The 18,853-nt window shown below is 39.5% G+C and overlaps 1 protein-coding gene across 1 annotated transcript in view; it reads left to right on the top strand.

Annotated features, from left to right (window-relative positions):
• Positions 1-18,853, top strand: part of arhgap42a (Rho GTPase activating protein 42a) — a 120,796-nt gene that overhangs the window by 78,251 nt on the left and 23,692 nt on the right. The window contains exons 10-14 of the mRNA XM_048598432.1: positions 2,765-2,839; positions 6,122-6,206; positions 10,662-10,720; positions 11,332-11,437; positions 14,328-14,487. Of these exons, the coding sequence (XP_048454389.1) occupies positions 2,765-2,839; positions 6,122-6,206; positions 10,662-10,720; positions 11,332-11,437; positions 14,328-14,487 (485 nt within the window). The remainder of the gene's footprint in view (positions 1-2,764; positions 2,840-6,121; positions 6,207-10,661; positions 10,721-11,331; positions 11,438-14,327; positions 14,488-18,853) is intronic.

The raw sequence follows: 18,853 nt of genomic DNA, 5'->3' as shown, positions 1-18,853 counted from the left end.
CTGAAGAAGGGTCTAGACCCAAAACGTCAGCTTTTCTGCTCCTCTGATGCTGCTTGGCCTGCTGTGTTCATCCAGCTCTACACCTTGTTACCTGTCATTAACAAATGCTTTGTTTGAAAGCCCATCAGCAAATAATTATTTTTTTCTTAGTTCCCCTGTTGGTTTTGGAGCTTAATAGATCTTCTAAACTTCATATCAATCACAGTATTATGGAAAAATATTACTGGTACGAGTACAGATAAATATTAATGACTTTTTTGTGAGTTTCTATTGACTGGCTTTGCCTCCAAAGTTTTCAATATAATTTGAAATAGAATTAGTGACTTACAGATTGATTCACATCTATTTGGTATTTTTCATTTTGTTTGATTTTCCACCTGTCCCTTCTGGGATGTATATTTTTCCACCATGAATTAATGACACTTTGAATTGTTATTAACACTGTTATATGAACCTTTCAAAGCAATTTATCAAACCCCTCATGCACCTTATTCTTCCAGGGCATGTATATAGTACCTGTCACTTTATAATCATGTGAGTGCCACTCCATGACTGACCAGTGGGAAGTGTACCTCAGTATTACAAAGTTCATACTGCTCAATCACATCTGTACCTCACAGTTGAACACAGTTTATCAAGAATTGACAAAACTAATATTCATCCTGCAAGCAAGGATGTGAGAATGCCTGATGAGGCTCAGGGCTTGATTTGTTACTATCAGTACCAGATATCTCCATATATTGCCTCTAAACTGGCAGCTAAGGTAAATCTATGATATTTGTCACACAACAAGCTATGCAAATAAAACATCTGCTGTTGTTGTTGGAAACCAATTTTTTTTTTGAGGTGCATATTATAATCATCTAAAGCTTTCATCCAATAGTTCTACAAACAAGACTTGAAGAACTAGAAAAGAAATAAAAAACTGAAAACTGTGGAAGCTGGAAATCTGAAATAAAAACAGGAAAGTCAGGCATATGATTTCAGATAGCATGTAAAATCGATTTTACTTAATTAAAAATACTTTATGGTCTGGCACTATCTGTGGAGTGAGAAGTAGTTAGGGATTCAGGTCTGTGACCTTTCATCAGAAACAGTTCTGATGAAAAGTCATTGATTCTGGAGAAGAGCCAGAAGATTGGAAAATTGCCAATGTGACTCCCTCCCTATTCAAAAGGGAGGGAGGCAAAAAGGAGGTAGCGGATTAGCTTCACATCTACAGTTGGAAAAATGTTGGAACAAATTATTAAGGAAAATCTAGAAGCACATTTGGAAAATCATAATGTAATCAAGCAGAGTCAGCATGAAAGGGAAACAATGGCTGACTAATTTAATAAAGTTTTTCAAAGAAATCTCAAACAGAGCGAGTACACTGGAACCAGTAGATGTGGTTTATTTGGACATTGAGAAGGCATTCACCTACAAAAGGTGAAGTCACAAGATAAAAGCCCATGCTGTTACAGATAGTGTACTGGCAAGGGCAGAGAATTGGCTAATGAGCAGGAAACAGCAAGTGGGGCTAAGGAGTTCTGTTTCAGGTTGGCGACCTATAAGCAGTGCAGTTCCACAAGGACCAGTCCTAGGACTGCAGTCACTTATAACATATATTAATTATTTGGAGGAAGGAAATGAATGTACTGTAGCCATATTTGCAGATTACATGAACAGAGGTGGAAGGCATGTTACAAGAGGGATACAATTTACAAAGAGAGATTGATAGGTTAAGTAATTGGGTGAAAAGTGGGCAAATGGTGTTGACGTGAGATGTAAAGTTGTCCATTTTAGAAGCGAGAACAAAAAGCATCATTATTTAAATGGAGAAAAACTGCAGAAAAGTGCAATACAAAGGAACTTGGAAATACTTATTCACAGGTGCAGCAAATAATTAGGAAAGCTAATGGAATGTTGGTCTTTATTTCAAGGGGGTTTGAGTATAAGAGTAAGTCTTACTCTAACTGTACAAGGTGCTGGTGAGACCACATCTGGGGTACTGTGAGCTTTGTTTTCCTTCCCTTATTTAAGGAAAGATTGTTTTATTGGAGACGATTCAGACAAGGTTCACTAGGATGATCCCCAGTATGGAGGGATTTACTTTTGAGCAAAGGCTAAACAAGTTAGGACTTTACTCACTGGAGAGGTGATTGCATTGAAACATACAGACTTCTAAAGGAGCTTGACAGGGTAAATGCTGAGAGGATGTCTCCCCTCATGGGACAGTCTAGGACCAGAGGGCATAGTCTCAGAATAAAGGGGCACCAATTTAAGACTGAGATGAGGAGGAATTTCTTCTCTCCGAGGGTTGTAAGTTTTTTTGGAATTCCTTGCCACAGAGAGCTGGGAGCAGAGTTCTCATGTATGTTAAAGTTGAGATAGTTTTTTGATCAGCGAGGAGTCGATAATTTTGGAAAATGATAGGAAAGTGGTTGTTAGGCATATTGGATCAACTGTGATCCTTTTGATTGTTGGAGCAGAGTTGAGGGGCTGAAGGGCCTCCTCCTGTTCCTATTTCTTAGGGTCTTATGGACTTGAAATGATAACTCTGTTCTCCTCTCCACTGATGTTACTAGTCCTGCTTTTTATAAAATGTAATATTTCTGGTAATTTTGCATTAGAAAAAATCAACCATATAACTTTTAATCATTTTTCACTGATTAGTTGTTGGAATTTAGTAACATTCGATTTGATGTTCATAATTTCTGTGAAAGGACTTGTTTGATTCACATGATTTCTCCATGTTTGTAACATTGACATTATCTACTCAAAGGTATTAATGCCATGGGACTGTACAGAATGAGTGGAGTAAATTCCAAAGTGCAGAAGCTAATGAATACTGTATTTGGTAAGACGTTTCTTCAATTCTCAAAAGGAGTTGCACAAATTATACACTGCATATTTTTCATTTTATGTGTCAGATTATGTATGTTTTTAAGAGCTTATTCCTAGATTTTCAATGATTATTAAACACAGCTGTAAAGTTTTGCATAGATTTGCGATCTGTTTCATATATCCCTAAATGCCTTGATACATTTGTTAGCTGTGTGTAGGTAAAGGTTAACTCATTGCAGATTTTTGCCTAGTGGATCTGTTTCTTAAAACATGAAGCCATCATACAGAACATCTCTTGTATGTGGATAAGACCAAAACATGTATGATGCTGTAGATTTTTTTCACGTCAATAGAACCTGGCCTTTCAAACAACAACAAATGGATAGTCCATGATTGATCACTTCACCCAACTCACGTTGATTGCAACTGGTCATCAGCTAAGAATTTCTTGGCTTGTTGCAATCAATGCTGAACCACTCCATAAAGTTGAATGTGACATTCCTCATGGTTACTGTCTTCACTTTTCTTCTTTGAAGATATCTGTAATTTTCCCAGCTCTTACAAACATATCACATGTCTTCTTTGCCTGCTCCAGTTGGGCAGACCACAACATGCTAAGATTATACAGTACACTCCATCTGGACTGCACTACAAGAGCTAACCCATCATTAGAACCTCATCTTTAGGAGACCTGTTGTCTGGTCCACGATGGCTCTTGTGGAAGAATGGGTTGCATTGTGTCTGGACTCGGCCTCAGTCAGAGGTTTGCATAATGGAGTCACCATCCATGGTTACAGAGACTACATTGTTACCTTGTCACCCAGTAACCATCGTTGTAGGGCATCTAGCCCTTGAAAAGAAGCCAGAATCTGAGAGGCCTCAAGAATATAGCCTCATGGCAGAAGAGAAACATTTCTAAGGTGTGGCGATTTGCATCTCACACAAGTAACAGTTTAGCATAGTCCTCCATTCAGTGGAACGTGAAGGACTCCAACAAGGAGGGCCAGGGAATGCCTTTACATGGACCATTGATATGGTAGACTTTATTCCCACATGTGCAGCACAAGCCATCCTGTCCAAAGACAGTAGGAGATTGTAAGTTCAATTGGACTACTGAAACCCTGCACCCAGCCCCAGCCCATCCCTTCACATTACCCAAGAAATGCAGCATTGCATACAAGAGCATGTTAGTGAATAGTTACAGTTTCAAGGTTAATGATTAAGAAAAAGATAGCTCCATGCCCTTCTGCAACCTATGAGATTTGATTGCCTTCATGAATTATGACTCATCAGTAATGCTTTTAAGGTCATCTCTGATTACCTCTGGTTCACAGAGATGACTGTAATCAATTTGTAGTTACCAACAACCTGATCAAGACACCTTGTATTCAGGACTTGTTTCCCACCTGGTTGGTCACTGTGCACGTTTCACATACAGCTTACTGTGATGACACTTGTCTTTAACCTGGACCAGTAAATGCAGCTACCTCTTGAAGGACCTCACATATACACCCCAAATAAGCACAGTAAATATGGGTGAATGAGGATGAGATTGCAGAGTGCTTGGAAGTGCATGGTAAAACAGGGCAGAGTCAGCATGCCTTCATCAAAGGAAGATCATGCCTGAAAAATTTGTTAGAGTTCTTTGAGGAGCTGTTGAGCAAGTCTGATGAAGGAGAGCCAGTGGATGTGATCTCTTTGCCCCAAGGCAGGTGCAAAATAAGATAAGAGCCCCTGGTATTAGGGGCAAGGTCCTGGCATGGATAGAGGATTGACTGACTGGCAGAAGGCAGAGAGTGAGGATAAAATTATCTTTTTCAGGAAGGCAGCTGGTGACTAGTGGAGTTCTGCAGGGATCCATGTTGGGACCACAACTATTCACATTATACATTAACGATAAGAACAGAGGAGCTGAGGGCATTGTTGAAAGGTTTGCTGATAGCACATAGAAACATAGAAGATAGGAGCAGGAGGAGGCCATTCGGCCCTTCAAGCCTGTTCCACCATTCTCCACAACCATGGCTGATCGTCCAACTCAAGAGCCTGCTTTCTCCCCGTAACCTTTGATGCCATTCACCCCAGTGCTGATTCTAGTCGCCTCTTGAATACATTCAATGTTTTGGCATCAAATACTTCCTGTGGTAATGAATTCCACAAGCTCACCACTCTTTGGGAGAAGAAATGTCTCCTTATCTCCGTCCTAAATTGTCTACCCTGAATCCTCAGACTGTAACCCCTGGTTCTGGACACACCCGCCATCAGGAATATCCTCCCCACATCTACCCTGTCCAGTCCTGTTAGAATTTTATAAGTCTGTATGAGATCCCCCCTCATTCATCTGAACTCCAGTGAAAACAATCAGAACCTAGTCAATCTCTCCTCATACGTCAGACCCACCATCCCCAGAATCAGCCTGGTAAACCTTCGCTGCACTCCCTCGAGAGCAAGAGCATTCTTCCCCAGAAATGGAGACCAAAACTGTTCACACTTTGAGCAGGAAGTCTGGAATCACTTTGTGTTTTCATTTTTTATACTTTCATTTCTATTTGGACATACATGCACTGATTGTATGTATTCTGACCAAAGTGCAATTTTTTTTTTACTGCCTGACCAAATTGTCTAATATAATTCAATTCCAAAATACTGGATCATACCACTCAAAAACAGTTCCTTTTCTTGGCTATTGCTGCTAATACAGTAAAGTTACTTGTTTTTTTTTATCTTCCACACCTGCCTATTCAAATGTCACTGATTTGGTTCCAGCATTTCTGTTATGCTACATGCTCAAGCACCACACTGCACTGAAAGTTAAACTTGAGAATTGGATGCTACAGAAGGCAGCCAGTGCAAGTTACAAAAAAGAAATAAATTAAGTTTTTACATTTATGGTTTTGCTGAGGGAAATTCCATACAATGAGGAATGGCTGAGAAATGCATAATATTCCTCTAAAATATTCTCTGTTGGCAGTTAGAGTCAATAAATGTGAAGCTGGAAGAGTTTCAGTCCTAAACATTGACTTCCCTGCCCCTCAGATGCTGTCTGAGCTGCTGAGCTTTTCCAGCTCTACATTTATCGATTCTAACTTCCAGCATCTGTCGTCTTTACTGTCTCCAAGCCTCTGTTGGAAGTTAGGATTTGTGTAAAAAGTTGTGATTTTTGGAAAATGATTTATCCTGTGTAAATTACTTGAAGCTGTGATATTTATCTTGTTAATTTTCTTCAATCAGTACGTGTTGTAAAATTGAATTGTTATCTATGTTAAACATAATATATACATGTTTTCTTTCTCAATAGCACCTAAAGCACCACCTGACATGGAACTTGATAGTGAATTGTGGGATATGAAGACAATTACAAGTGGCCTTAAAACTTATCTCAGGTATGGGTTAATGGACTAGGATCAAGGCTGAACCTTTAGTAACGGAGGCTGAGCTCTGCAGTTTCAATATGACTGGTAGAAGGAGAACAGTAAGTGTGCGGTCCCCTCATTCCTGCCCTCACTGTTTTGCATTTTGAATCCAGCATCAGCTTTTATGAGGGGGTCTCCAATCCAAATCCAATGTGAGGCAGGATGTCTAGCAGGAGAAGGTGGGGGAGGTATGTTCCACCCACCAATTTAAAGGTCCCTTTTAGTCTCACTATTTCCAGTATTGTTATGTCAATCTTTAAAACTGAACAAATCAACTCTACTGACAGCTAAACACTGTTGTTACACACAGGAATGGTCCTGTTTGTAGGCCTGTATTCTTGAAGCTTACTCATATGTGGCATAACTCATTCCCAACATGTTTCCCATATGATTAATGAAACATGGAGTGATCATTGGAGAAGGACAGTCGGTTGCTTCTTAACAGGTTCAATAGCTTTTTTTTTTTCAAAAGGGAGGGATGGCTTCCAATTTCAGCATTCACCCACTTCCTGTATTACTAGACACTGATGGAATAATGTTGGCTCACAGAATCTGATTTTGTTACATTTTATTTTTATGTTGGCCAGGTTTCTGGAAAAACTCAGTCCTCCAATACTAGTTGCATTAGAATCTATTGAATTCACATGAATGGATATACCAGGCCTGAGTTAAAATATATGAAAGACAGCATAACGTATAATGGAACAATGTCAAGGTACTGTACTGCAGTGCCAGCAAAGAATTTAGGCATTTAAATTGCTCAAATGATCAAGAATGTTGTGACTTTACATTTCTTTTAAGGTCATGCCATCTTGTTAATTTTATAAGTGTCAATAATAGATTTCATAGACAGATTACATAAGTATTTCAGGTGTTCATTCTAGTGTGACAATATCATGACAAATCACACTTGTTTTATTCCTATCTGTGAGGAGCATGTCATCAGACAACATTATTGCCCATCCCTATTTGCCCTGGAGAATGTGGTAGTGAACTGCCCTCTTGAACTGTTGCAATCCTTGTGCTATAGGGACATCCACAGTCTCGTGACCAAGTGAATTCTAGGACTTGGTCCCACATTCTGCGGTACTAGTCTTCTTTACTTTGCTGCAATGTTGCCAGAATTCAGCCTTTGCAGCATCCAGTGCCTTTTCTTCTTATACCATGAGTAATTCAAATTGTTTTTGTCTGTGATACTGGGGTCTTCAGGAGGAGGCCAATATTGATCATCCTCTTGACACTCGTGACAAATAATGGATGCAAATACTGCAGTCATGACTTTTGCACTGACGATGATATGTTTCCCCAACATTGTAGAGCCTTCCTTCTCCTTTCAGTTGTTCAATTGTCCACATCATTCACAAGTGGCTGTGGCAAGACTGCCAACTTAGATCTGTCAGCTGTGACCCAGCTGTCAATTGCATGCCGTTTCTGTTATTTAATGTTCAACTAATCATGTGTAGTAGCTTCACCAGGTTAAGACCTCATTTTTAGGTGTGTGTGTTGTTGCTCGTGGCATGTCCTCCTGCACTCTTAATTGCACTGGGGTTTATCTCTCAGCTTAATGATAATGGTAGCGTACAGAATTAGATGCCACGAAGCTACAGGTTGTGGTTAAATACAATTCCTGGCTGCTGATGGCATCCATAACGTATTGTGGACCCAGTTTTGAGTTGCTAGATCTTTTCAAAGTCTGTCCCATTTAGCACAGTGGCAGTACTGGACAACATTACAGAGGGCATTGTCAGTGTAAATCACCTCCATAATGACTGTGCAGCAGCCATGCCTACTGATGCTAACATGAATAAATGCATCTGCAACAGGTAGGTTGGTAAAAATGATGTCAACATCAGCCAAGGGTAGCACAGCAAGGCATGTCAGCAGGAGTATTGTTTGACTTGATGTCATGACATTTTGTGGGATCCAGAGTCAACATTGATGACTTGTAGGGCAAGTGTTCCCCGCTGTATACCACTATGCCACCAACACTGGTGGATCATTCCCGGGATGGTTTTTATCAAGGGGTACTGATGGCGGTGTCTGGGACATCCAACAATATTGCAATATGTTGCTTGACCTATCTGTAGGACAGGTCTCCCAAATTTGTCACAAACCCCTAGATGTTGGTAAGAAGGCTTTACATGGTTGACAGGATGCTGTTGTCATTTCTCGTGTTTAGGTTGATTCTGGCTGTTCTGTGTGGTTTCAGTCATTTGCTTTGACTTTGTGTAGTTCACTATCACTGAATAGCTTACTAGGTCACTGCAAGAGTGCAGTTAAGAGTCAAGCACATTGTAGTGGGGTCTGGAGTTATGTGTTGGCGGGATTAGATAAGGATTACTGACTTTCTCTATAATTAATGAAGCAGACAGGTTTTAAAAAAATTGACAATGATTCTTTTTGTTGAATTCAGATTTCTCATCTCCCATGGTAGGAGTCAAGCACCTATCCTCAGAACATTAGCCTGCGGCTCTGGATTATTAGTACTGCGCAAATTCATACATTTTCCACTTCTTTCTTTAAACACACTCAAAACTTATTTTGCACTAAATCAGCTTACTGTAACACTATGCTGAACACTGCCAGAAACAACAGTACTGAAATAAAAGATGACAGATTCTGAAAATCTGAAGTCAAAACAGAAAATGCTGAAAATTGCTGTAGGTCTGGCAGCACATGCAGAGAGAAAAAGAAGAGTTTATGCTCATAGTCATTTGACAGTACAGAACTTGAGTAATGCTAAAAAATATACATTTTGTTGATGCTTGTCAATTTGCAATAATCTGGATGATTCACAAGAATATTCTTGCAAATAATCCTGATGAGTGCAAAATAAAAAACGTGGAAAAAAATATTTTTTCAAGGTTGTGCTCCGATCAATGACCGATCAAAATTAACAACAGATCATTGATCTGAAATATCAACACAAACAAGGTGCATCTAACAGAAAGTCAGTAACTTGAAATGTTAACCCTGACCTGCCTGGAATTTCCATCATACTCTGTTTCAAATTTTGGATTTATAGTATCTTTAATGGCAAGACTCTTAAATGTGAAATCAAGATTTGAACAAACTCTATGGAAATATGGTGCTGGATATTACATGGCTTGGTGTTCACTCACCACCTTAGCTCACCCCCATTGTACATAGTGTGGGCAGGCTTTGGTTTCATATGTATCTACAGAATTACAGAATTAAAGCTAATACAGAAATTGTTAACAGATCAATTGACCTAAATAATATCCTAGACATGGAAAAATATGGTTGGCGAGGGCAGGTGGGTGAGAATAGGATCAAACAGAGAGGAGGATTCTCTGCAGCCTGCTGTAAGGTCATCAGGGTCTATCTGACCATCTACCCATGCAGCAACATCCCTTCCTCACATGGAAAACTTGTTGGCAGCAGTGGGAGTAGCCCTTTAATTGGTAAAACAATATACAGCCACACTTCCTGCTGCTAGCAACATACCATGCTGAGTAGACATTGGGCTTCCCCACCCAATGTATTCCCTTCACCACAATTCTGAAGAAGGGTCATTGGACCTGAAACGTTAACTCAGATTTCTCTCCACAAATGCTGCGAGATTTTCTAGCAATTTCCATTTTTGTTTCAGATTTCCAGCATCTGCAGTTCTTTCATTTTTTTTCTTCAGGTTTTAAAAGAAATTGGGAAAGGAATTTACAAACAGTCAGGCTGAAATTCTGCCATTGTTTTCCAATACTGTCTGGGTACCATTCTGTAGAAATACTCAAAGGCTGTCAATTGCAATTTTGCATATGGTGACATACATTTTTGCTACTCAGCAATTGTTAGATTATTTGAAAATTGTGGCAGACATAACAGAACATCAGGTTTAGGTTTGGAGATAGTAAGAACTGCTGATGCTGGAAGTCTGAGATAACACAGCGTGGAGCTGGAGGAACACAGCAGGCCAGTCAGCATTTTGAAGCTAGTAAAGTCCACAATGAGACCAGTGGGTTGTAGGCTCCCAAATCCACCTTTTATCCCATGACCATACTTCATTCCCTGACCAACCCTCCCTATCATCCCCACCTCGTTGACCTGTCCGTCTTCTCTCCCACCTATCCGCCCCTCCCACCTCACTGACCAATCCCACCACTGCCTACCTGCACTCACCTATCGCCATCCCACCTACCTTCCCCAGCCCCACCCCCCTCTCTATTTATTTCAGAGCCCCCTTCCCCCTCCCCATTTCTGAAGAAGGGTCCTGACCCAAAATGTCAGCTTTTCTGCTCCCCTGATGCTGCCTGGCCCGCTGTGTTCATCCAGCTCCACACTGTGTTATCCTAGGTTTAGGTTTATTTGGTTTCTTGTGGTTTATCATCAAGTCACAAATCACAGTAAAAGTTGTATTGTTGCCAAATGTCTAAATCCTAACCGAGGATATTTCTTTTCCTATCCTAGATGCCTTGTGGAACCATTGATGACTTATAAACTGCATAAGGATTTAATTGCAGCTGTTAGTAAGTAGCTATTATGAAGATTTGACATTAGTTTGTACAGAAGTTTGAAAGTAATAGACTTTTCAGAGAAAACCTGAGAACACAGAGTTTACATAATTTTCATGTTGAGGCAGCAGATAGACCAGTTATTGCTGGGACACTGGAGGTTTTTTTCTTGGTTTCTGAATCATTTAAATTAGTACAAATCAAAACTCAAACATAAGCCATTCCGTCCAATCACTGAATTTTGACAGATTGGCAGTGGCCCCAAAGAAGAGCCAGAAAGTTGGAGGCATCCTGCTCTTTTTTTCCTGTAATGACATATCCAAACTTTCAGTTGACTACTATAAAATTGAGTAAAATTGTGTCATGGAGAAAGTTTCAGTTTTTAGAAAAATTCCTCCCATAAATTGAATTTCTTTCCAATTATCTCATGCTGAAGTGATTAATGATTGTTGTGCCGTCTAAGCAGGAAAGTGTGACCATATTTGGCCATCAGATAGTCATTATTTTAAAATACATTCCTTGAATGAAAGGTATTCATGTAAAACTAAAGTATCAGTTTAATTTATTATTAATTCTAGCATTTAAAAAGTGTCATTAGACTGAATCTGTTGTATAAACTTCTACAGAATCAGATGACCAAAATTACAGAGTCCGTGCTGTTCACGCATTGGTTTATAAATTGCCAGAAAAGAACAGGGAGATGCTTGACATTTTGCTGAAACATTTGGTGAAGTGAGTAGTTTTGTTTTTTCTGCCAATGGTGATCATGCTTACTTAATTTATGTTGCATTTTAGACATCTATTTTAACACTTTGAAATTCATTTACTGTTCATTAATTCTTCATAATTTTAGTGCCATTGTAACCTGTTAATTAAAGGATACTGGTAATGTCATTAATTGCAAGGGTGAAGTATGAGTGTTTTTGGTAACATGCCCTCTGATCAAATTAATCTATAAGATACAAACTTAATTCTTAATTTTAAAGTTTCTAAGTGAAAAAAATGCCATTTATTGTTTCAGCAAGTGAATCTACTAAGAGTATAATAGGGCTTGTATCATTGTTGCTAAAAATATTTTTAAGTTTAATGAATTGATTGATTTTGGATATGCTGTGAATGGCTGTGACTCAATGTTAGCAATTCACTTTGTAATAAATAGTCAGTGCTTATATACATAATATGTCACAAAAATTAGTAGATGACTGGAGACATGGTAGAAAAAGCTATGTCCGAAATAATATTTTGCTCATTGTAATCCATGTAAACTTAAGGTTCTTTTAAGAAAGATAACATCATCAGCAAGGTCTCCGCACTTGCACACTGGAAAAATGACTTTTATCCTTCCACAACAAGTAGATATGGGAAAGTCAATCAATACAGTTAATTACAGAGTGACACATCCATTTAAATAAACAGTCATCAGTGCAATTCAAAATAATTGATGCATATTACCCAGTTTTTAACAATGTGATCTATTTAGGATAGTCCCAACACTGAAAAAGTCTCCCCCACCTGTGCTACTATTACACCCAATATTTGCACATGCCTCAACTTGGACCACAGAGAACACCCCATCTTTCAACCAAACGAACCCAGCTTGGAATCAAATAGCAAAACTTATATAAAATCAAATTATAATACAAAATAAAACTAAAATGTAGACCTTGGAACTGGGACTGAATTACATCAATATGCATTGGTTCAATTATTCTTCCAACTCTTATTACCTGCAGGTGTCCAAGCAAGGAAATCAAGACCAAGTAATACCTTTTGTTTTGTTCATTGGATGTGACAAGGCCAGCATTATCTGACACCATTTTACTACTGTTAACATGAACAGCTTGGTATCAATTGCTATTAGTGGCTGTGGGTGATAGTATAGATAGTCGCCCATGAGTTTAGGCTCTGTTAGTCTTAGATTTGTACTAAAACATTTCCTTCACGATTTTCTTCCGTACCTTTTTCAAAGTGTTCACACTAGTGACAGGAAGTCAATGGGCACTTTGTGTCAAAGACAGAGTGACCATTATTAAAGGCCTTCAGAGACTTTGGTGAATGCCAACAAATTATTCACTCAAAGGGCATGACAGATTTACCCGTTCTCACCTAACAGATATAAGAATGTGCTTCCAGTAAATGTGTCTAAACAATTAGAGCTGGGAGACTTTGCTCCATGAAATCTAACTGTAGTATCTCAACTAATGAAGTTCAATAACCTTAACTCTAATTCTAAACAGAGCAGGGATGGAAGCAGGGATCTCTCAAATAATGAAATTCTTGTTAAAACATTGTCTAGAAAAAGTAAAGAATATCCAGTTAAAGCAAAGTTGGAATTGACAGATGTACTCCAGGCTTCCAGTTCAGAAAATGTGCTTTTCTTTTGAGCAACTTACAAAATAAATTGATAAAGACAAATGAGTGCAATAACAATGGTTGTGAAGATGAAGAGAAAATATGGTCAAGGTAAATTAGTCATGCTTCACATGGATGACCTAGAATGTACAGAAAAAAAACTATCCTCCAGTATCAGAGATAACACAGTGTGGAGCTGGAGGAGCACAGCAGGCCAGGCAGCATCAGAGGAGCCGGAAAGTTGACGTTTCAGGTCGGGACCCTCAATCTCCTCCAGTATCATTGTCTAGGAATCCGGAGAATAGTTCACATTAAAGGTGAGGAACATTGTCAGATTTTCTGTCAGCCAAATAATCATTTCTGCAGTGTACATGAGTTGCACATGAGGACCATGGTTGTTTGGAAGAATATTTCAGTTTGCAGAACAATTCAGATCTACATAATGGCTATGCATCAAATTATATAAGTGAAACAAATGAACCAAAAGAGAAAGGCATCGAATAGATGAAGTAGTTTGAATAGAAATATGTTTATGGTTCAGATAAATACAAAGCTGAGACTAGGAAAGGGACTTGTCAGATGAATTGAGGATGGAATTGCATCTAAATGATTTTCACGCAATGGCCATTCATGGGAGAGTCCTCAAATACAACTCTTTTGAGACCAGAGATAGTAAGAACTGCCGATGCTGGAGTCAGAGATAACGCAGTGTGGAGCTGCAGGAGCAAAGTGGACCAGGCAGCATCAGTCCCGACCTGAAATGTCAACTTTCCTGCTCCTCTGCTGCTGCCTGGCCCACTGTGCTCCTCCAGCTCCAACTGTGTGTTATCCTTTGAGACCATCTGTCTTTGCAGCATGTGGTGGCAGTAAGTAAAAGTAAAGAATAACTTAAGGGAACTGATCAGTGGGCTACTGACAAATATGCCTTTGGATAAAAATCTCAGGGAATGATAGTGAAATTGCAGAGACTCAGCTTCAAAGTGGAAGGTGAACAAACAATTTTGATGTAACCACTTTACATTAGAAATAAGGGAAACTGGAGAAAATGGATTGTATTCAAGAAGACATTGGCTACATTTCTGGCAGAAAAATATGATTAAAAGGTGCAAAAGATAGCTGATCATACATTGTCTAAAGTGTAATGATCTCTTTCAGCCTTAATATTCCTACATTCTCATAGATTCAGCTACTTTGAATGTCTGTTTCCCAGTTATAAATAAATGTAAATGCCACTTCTAAACACAATAATTTTCACTTTCTGTAATTTCAGAGTATCCACTCACAGTCAAAAGAACCTGATGACTATATCCAATTTGGGTGTGATTTTTGGTCCAACACTAATGAGATCCCAAGAGGAGACTGTAGCAGCAATGATGAACATTAAATTTCAGAACATTGTGGTTGAGATTCTGATCGAGAATTATGAAAAGGTAGGATCGGAGTTATCTGTTTTTTCCAGTGGCTATATTTTGTATTTTAGGTAGCTCATTGTCATAGGTCATGGATAAAGACAAAACGTAAATGTCACTTTTTAAAGTTGTCTTCCTGCTTTGTTTCATTTTCATTACATCTGCCATCTATCTATGTATTGAGCTACAATTTTCCCCATTTTATAAGTGATAGGTGATGATTAACTTGTCACTCCCGCTGCCAAGCATTTTTTTTGCTGGATTACACGCCAATCAGCTGGTTGAGAGATTCCCAGGAAGGTTCTCGGTGTATTACAAGCCTCAACACTAGTGAACCAGCTTATTAGAATCTGTTAGCCAATCAGAGATCAGCAGCTTCTGCATCCTAAAGGCTGCTGATCAAATCCCAGGTTTAAGAGGATCCAATGCCAATGTAGTCTTTTTACTTGGCTTTCTGTGGGGTGATGTTCAGAGGTGGATGGAATCATGGATAGAAGCTAGGGCCAGCATGGAGACATTTAGAGACCATTTCTCTGCCTTCATGCCTTTGATTACGCCCAGATTGAGGCAAATGGTCCTCCCTTCAAGAAGCCTCAAAACTGACCCCAGTGGTTCCTAACCAGACTTTGCAAATGACCAATCCTGGATACCAGGTTTAAAGTGTAAACAAATGATTAACAATTTATTAATAATACAGTAAGTGCAGCAGAGCAATGTTGAACCATAAGTTAATGTAATTACTGTATTAAATTTAAACCTAATCCTCTTTAATTCTAAACCCCATTCTCTCACAAAGACAGAAAGACAAATGGACACAGTTAAGGAATATATCAAAAGTGTAAAATAAATGAGATGTAACTGGCCAGGTCACTTGAGCAGACTCCACAACTTATAACATCACCGACATATGGGATTGTATCTTGCTTGGTTTCTGACTGCAACAATGTGTGCAGATAGCTTCCTGTAGGCTTTGAGGAATATATCACTTCATTCTTACAACAGATTCAGTTCTTCAAGTTTCCAATAAGCTGATAATGCGAGCACAGCCAGAGAACATTCAAACCTCTGTCCTGCTCAAAACCAGTGCAAATTCTGGTCTCCCTTTGTTAGACTGACTTTCTCCCCACCATGTCCCAGTTAACATTCGATATCTGCCATCATCTTGAGATAAGGCCTCTCTGGAGTTGAGGCATCTATAGAGTACTTTTCTTTTAACAAGAAATAAATTACAATTAACTTTCAGGCCTGGCCTCATGGGGAAAAATAACAACAGTTTGTTTTAAGTTAAGCTATTACTCACAGTCCAAAGGTCATTTTCAGCTCACAGTTCACAACACCAAACCATAACTAAAAATAAAACAAGATAACAAAAAGTCGGTGAAAGTTCTAACACATCTGAGATGTAACAGTTGGTACAGATGGGGATGTAGTGCAGATCCAGTGCTTCTTGTCCTATCTCCTCAATAAGCCTTGGAGCTGATCCAGCCCAAGGAATACTCCAAAGAGTATATGTGGAAAACTGGACACTTAAAATGAGTCTGCTCTCAGCATCTACAGTCAATCCAGCTGTTGGGCACAGAGATTCCTTCCCCTGCAATGGTGGTCCCTTCTCAGTAGGCATTCATTTAGTTGGATATTCTACCAAGAACTAGACAGAGAGTGAATTTCCTTTAGGAAGAAGCTCTGTCTTATGTAGAGCAAGAGAGATTTATCCTGTGGTATACATGAGATTTGGCAACATTAACATGTTTCCTGAGAGTATCCTGCTGAGGTGTGTAAACTGATCGATGTCTCTCATCCCATTGGCTCTCCATTTTGCAGGGCCGGACATCCTTAATCATTGATACACTGAGCCCTTCTCACCTGTCCTCAATCCCATTTTTCATAACTTGAGGTTTATGTGACCCATGCGATATTCAAGTAGATATAAGAAAGTTGAGACTATCTATGGTAGTAGGGGTAGTAGGAACTGCAGATGCTGGAGAATCTGAGACAACAAGGTGCAGGGCTGGATGAACACAGCAGGCCAAGCAGCATCATAGGAGCAGAGAGGCGATAGGGGTTGTTAGAGTCAAATGTGCTAAGAATTGAAAGGCACGTCTAGTGACGAGTATGTGCAGCACGTTCTGAGACTGGCGGATAATGTCAACAATCTTTGACCTTACTCTACATACTCCGTATTCTTGTACGTAGAATACAAGACGTTGAGTAACAGGAAATCAAGCAGTTCTTTACCTGCCTGCACCATCACTGTTCTTGAAGGTTCAAGTCAAGTGTCCTCGACCGGTTAACATCAGGCCTCACTAAAGTGTCACATGTAGCAGAGCTCTCAATTGGAGCTGCCTCATCAAAGAGAGAGAGTAAGGGTGTCGGGTACCCATGTGGATTACCACTTGCAGTCACAAAGGTGTTCACCTCCAATTGTTCTTAAACTTGTTAATATCGTGGGTAGTGGACCAATTGAGAAAGACATTAGTGAGTTGGAGGACACTCACAGGAGATTGCTTGATTGTATTTTCACCAAGTGTGGGACAACTTGAAAAATGATGTGATTGCAAGTACTGTGACCTATTGAACCGTAGAATTATGATGATTGATGTCCATCCAATAAAAATTCCTTACCACTGGACACCACTCATTATGAGGACAGTGTTCAAAACTGCCTGCAGAAATCTTTGAAACAAGCTGTGATCTGAAAGTTATCAAGTCTTTACGTCTCCCTCATAGTCCTTATGAGGAAGAAAGACATAAAAAACTCATGATCTGTGTTCAGGCACTAAACACAAAGATTTATAAATATGCTTACCCCCTACATAGATTGAAAAAGCATTGCAGCTTCTCAAAGGTGCAAAGTAACCCTGCAGTCTCAGTTTTTGCTTCATTCAAAGTAATGGAAGCATCACTGGCTCGGCCAGCATTTATTGCCCATCCCAGTGAAAGTGAAGGAATGGTGACATGTTTCCAAGTCAGGATGGTGTGTGATTTGGAGGGGAATTTGCAAGTGGTGTTCATATGCATCTGCTATCCTTGTTCTTCGAGATGGTAAAGGTCATGAATTTGGAAGGTGAAATGGAAGAAATTTTGGTGGGTTATTGCAATGCTTTCTTGTAGAGGATGCACACTGTTCAATGATAGATGAGGTGCCAGTTGAGCAGGCTGCTTTGTCCTGCTTGGCATCAATACCCATCGAAACAAGAAGGGAGTATTCCATCACACTCCTGACATGCTTTGTAAATGGTGGACATGCTTTGGAGACTGAGGAGGTGAGTTACATTAAAATTCCTAATCTCTAAGCTGCTGTTATAGCCACAGTATTTACATGATTGACCCAGTGATAACCCCTAGAACGTTGAAAGTAGCATATTCAACAATGGTGATGCAGCTGAATGTTAAGTGATCATTGAATTTTTTCTTGTTAGAGATGATCATTTCCTGATACTTGTGTGGCACAAATGTTACATAACATTTATCAGCAGAAACCTGCTTATTGTCCAGATCTTATTGCATATGGACACAAACTATTTCAGTATCTGAGGAGTTGTGAGTAAACATCCCACTTCTGACCTTATGATGGAGGGAAGGTCATTCATGAAACAGCTGAAGATTGTCTTGCCTACCCTGAGGAACCCCTGCAGGGATGTCCTGGAGCTGAGATAACTGACCTTCAACAACCACAGACAGCTACCCTTCACTGAGCAAGTGGGACACCCAACATCATAAATGACTACTGTGTTGGTCAGAGAACATTGGTACTGGCCCAGAATGGCAATGAAACTGATGACTACAGACAGATTTATGAGCAGTGTACTTTGGAAAGGGCATAAAAGTCATTTCACCTGACATGGGACCCTTGGATGCCAAGAGATCTCTGGAGATCTTTACAATAGATATTAGAGTCCCTGACTCCAGCAGTTTTGGGACAAAACACATTCTTGTGCTCACTGATGTCTTCACCACATTCATGAAGGTCATTCCCACCTGTGAGAAAAAGGTCTCAGTGATAGCCAGAGTGTTACTATGTGTTTTGTTTGTCCATTTTATTCATCTTAGTGGCATTCATAGCGATCGGGCGTAACTTCAAGTGCAAGAATCATACAGGAGCTCTGAAAGTGCTTTAGCAATGTCAGCAGCCAACTGTACCTTCCAAAACCATTTGTGCATCTTTTGATGCTCAGACCAAACAAAAGGGGGCCTGTGTACCTACTGTGTTTAATGAATGTAGTTGCCGTGAGATCCTGTTTTTATGTTATAGACTTAAAACACAGAGATTATTTGGAATAGAGCAGTGGAAGTTAAAAGATTTAATAGTGGCTTTTGGTTTTGATCAGGTTATAATGGAAGCACTATTTCTTGAATTTGGGGAGCAGTGGAGGATTTTAAATGGCTA

This window comes from Rhincodon typus, chromosome 6 (assembly GCF_021869965.1).
Source record: "Rhincodon typus isolate 14 chromosome 6, sRhiTyp1.1, whole genome shotgun sequence".
In the NCBI taxonomy this organism is placed as follows: domain Eukaryota; kingdom Metazoa; phylum Chordata; class Chondrichthyes; order Orectolobiformes; family Rhincodontidae; genus Rhincodon; species Rhincodon typus.
This window is presented reverse-complemented; position numbering and strand designations above follow the sequence as displayed.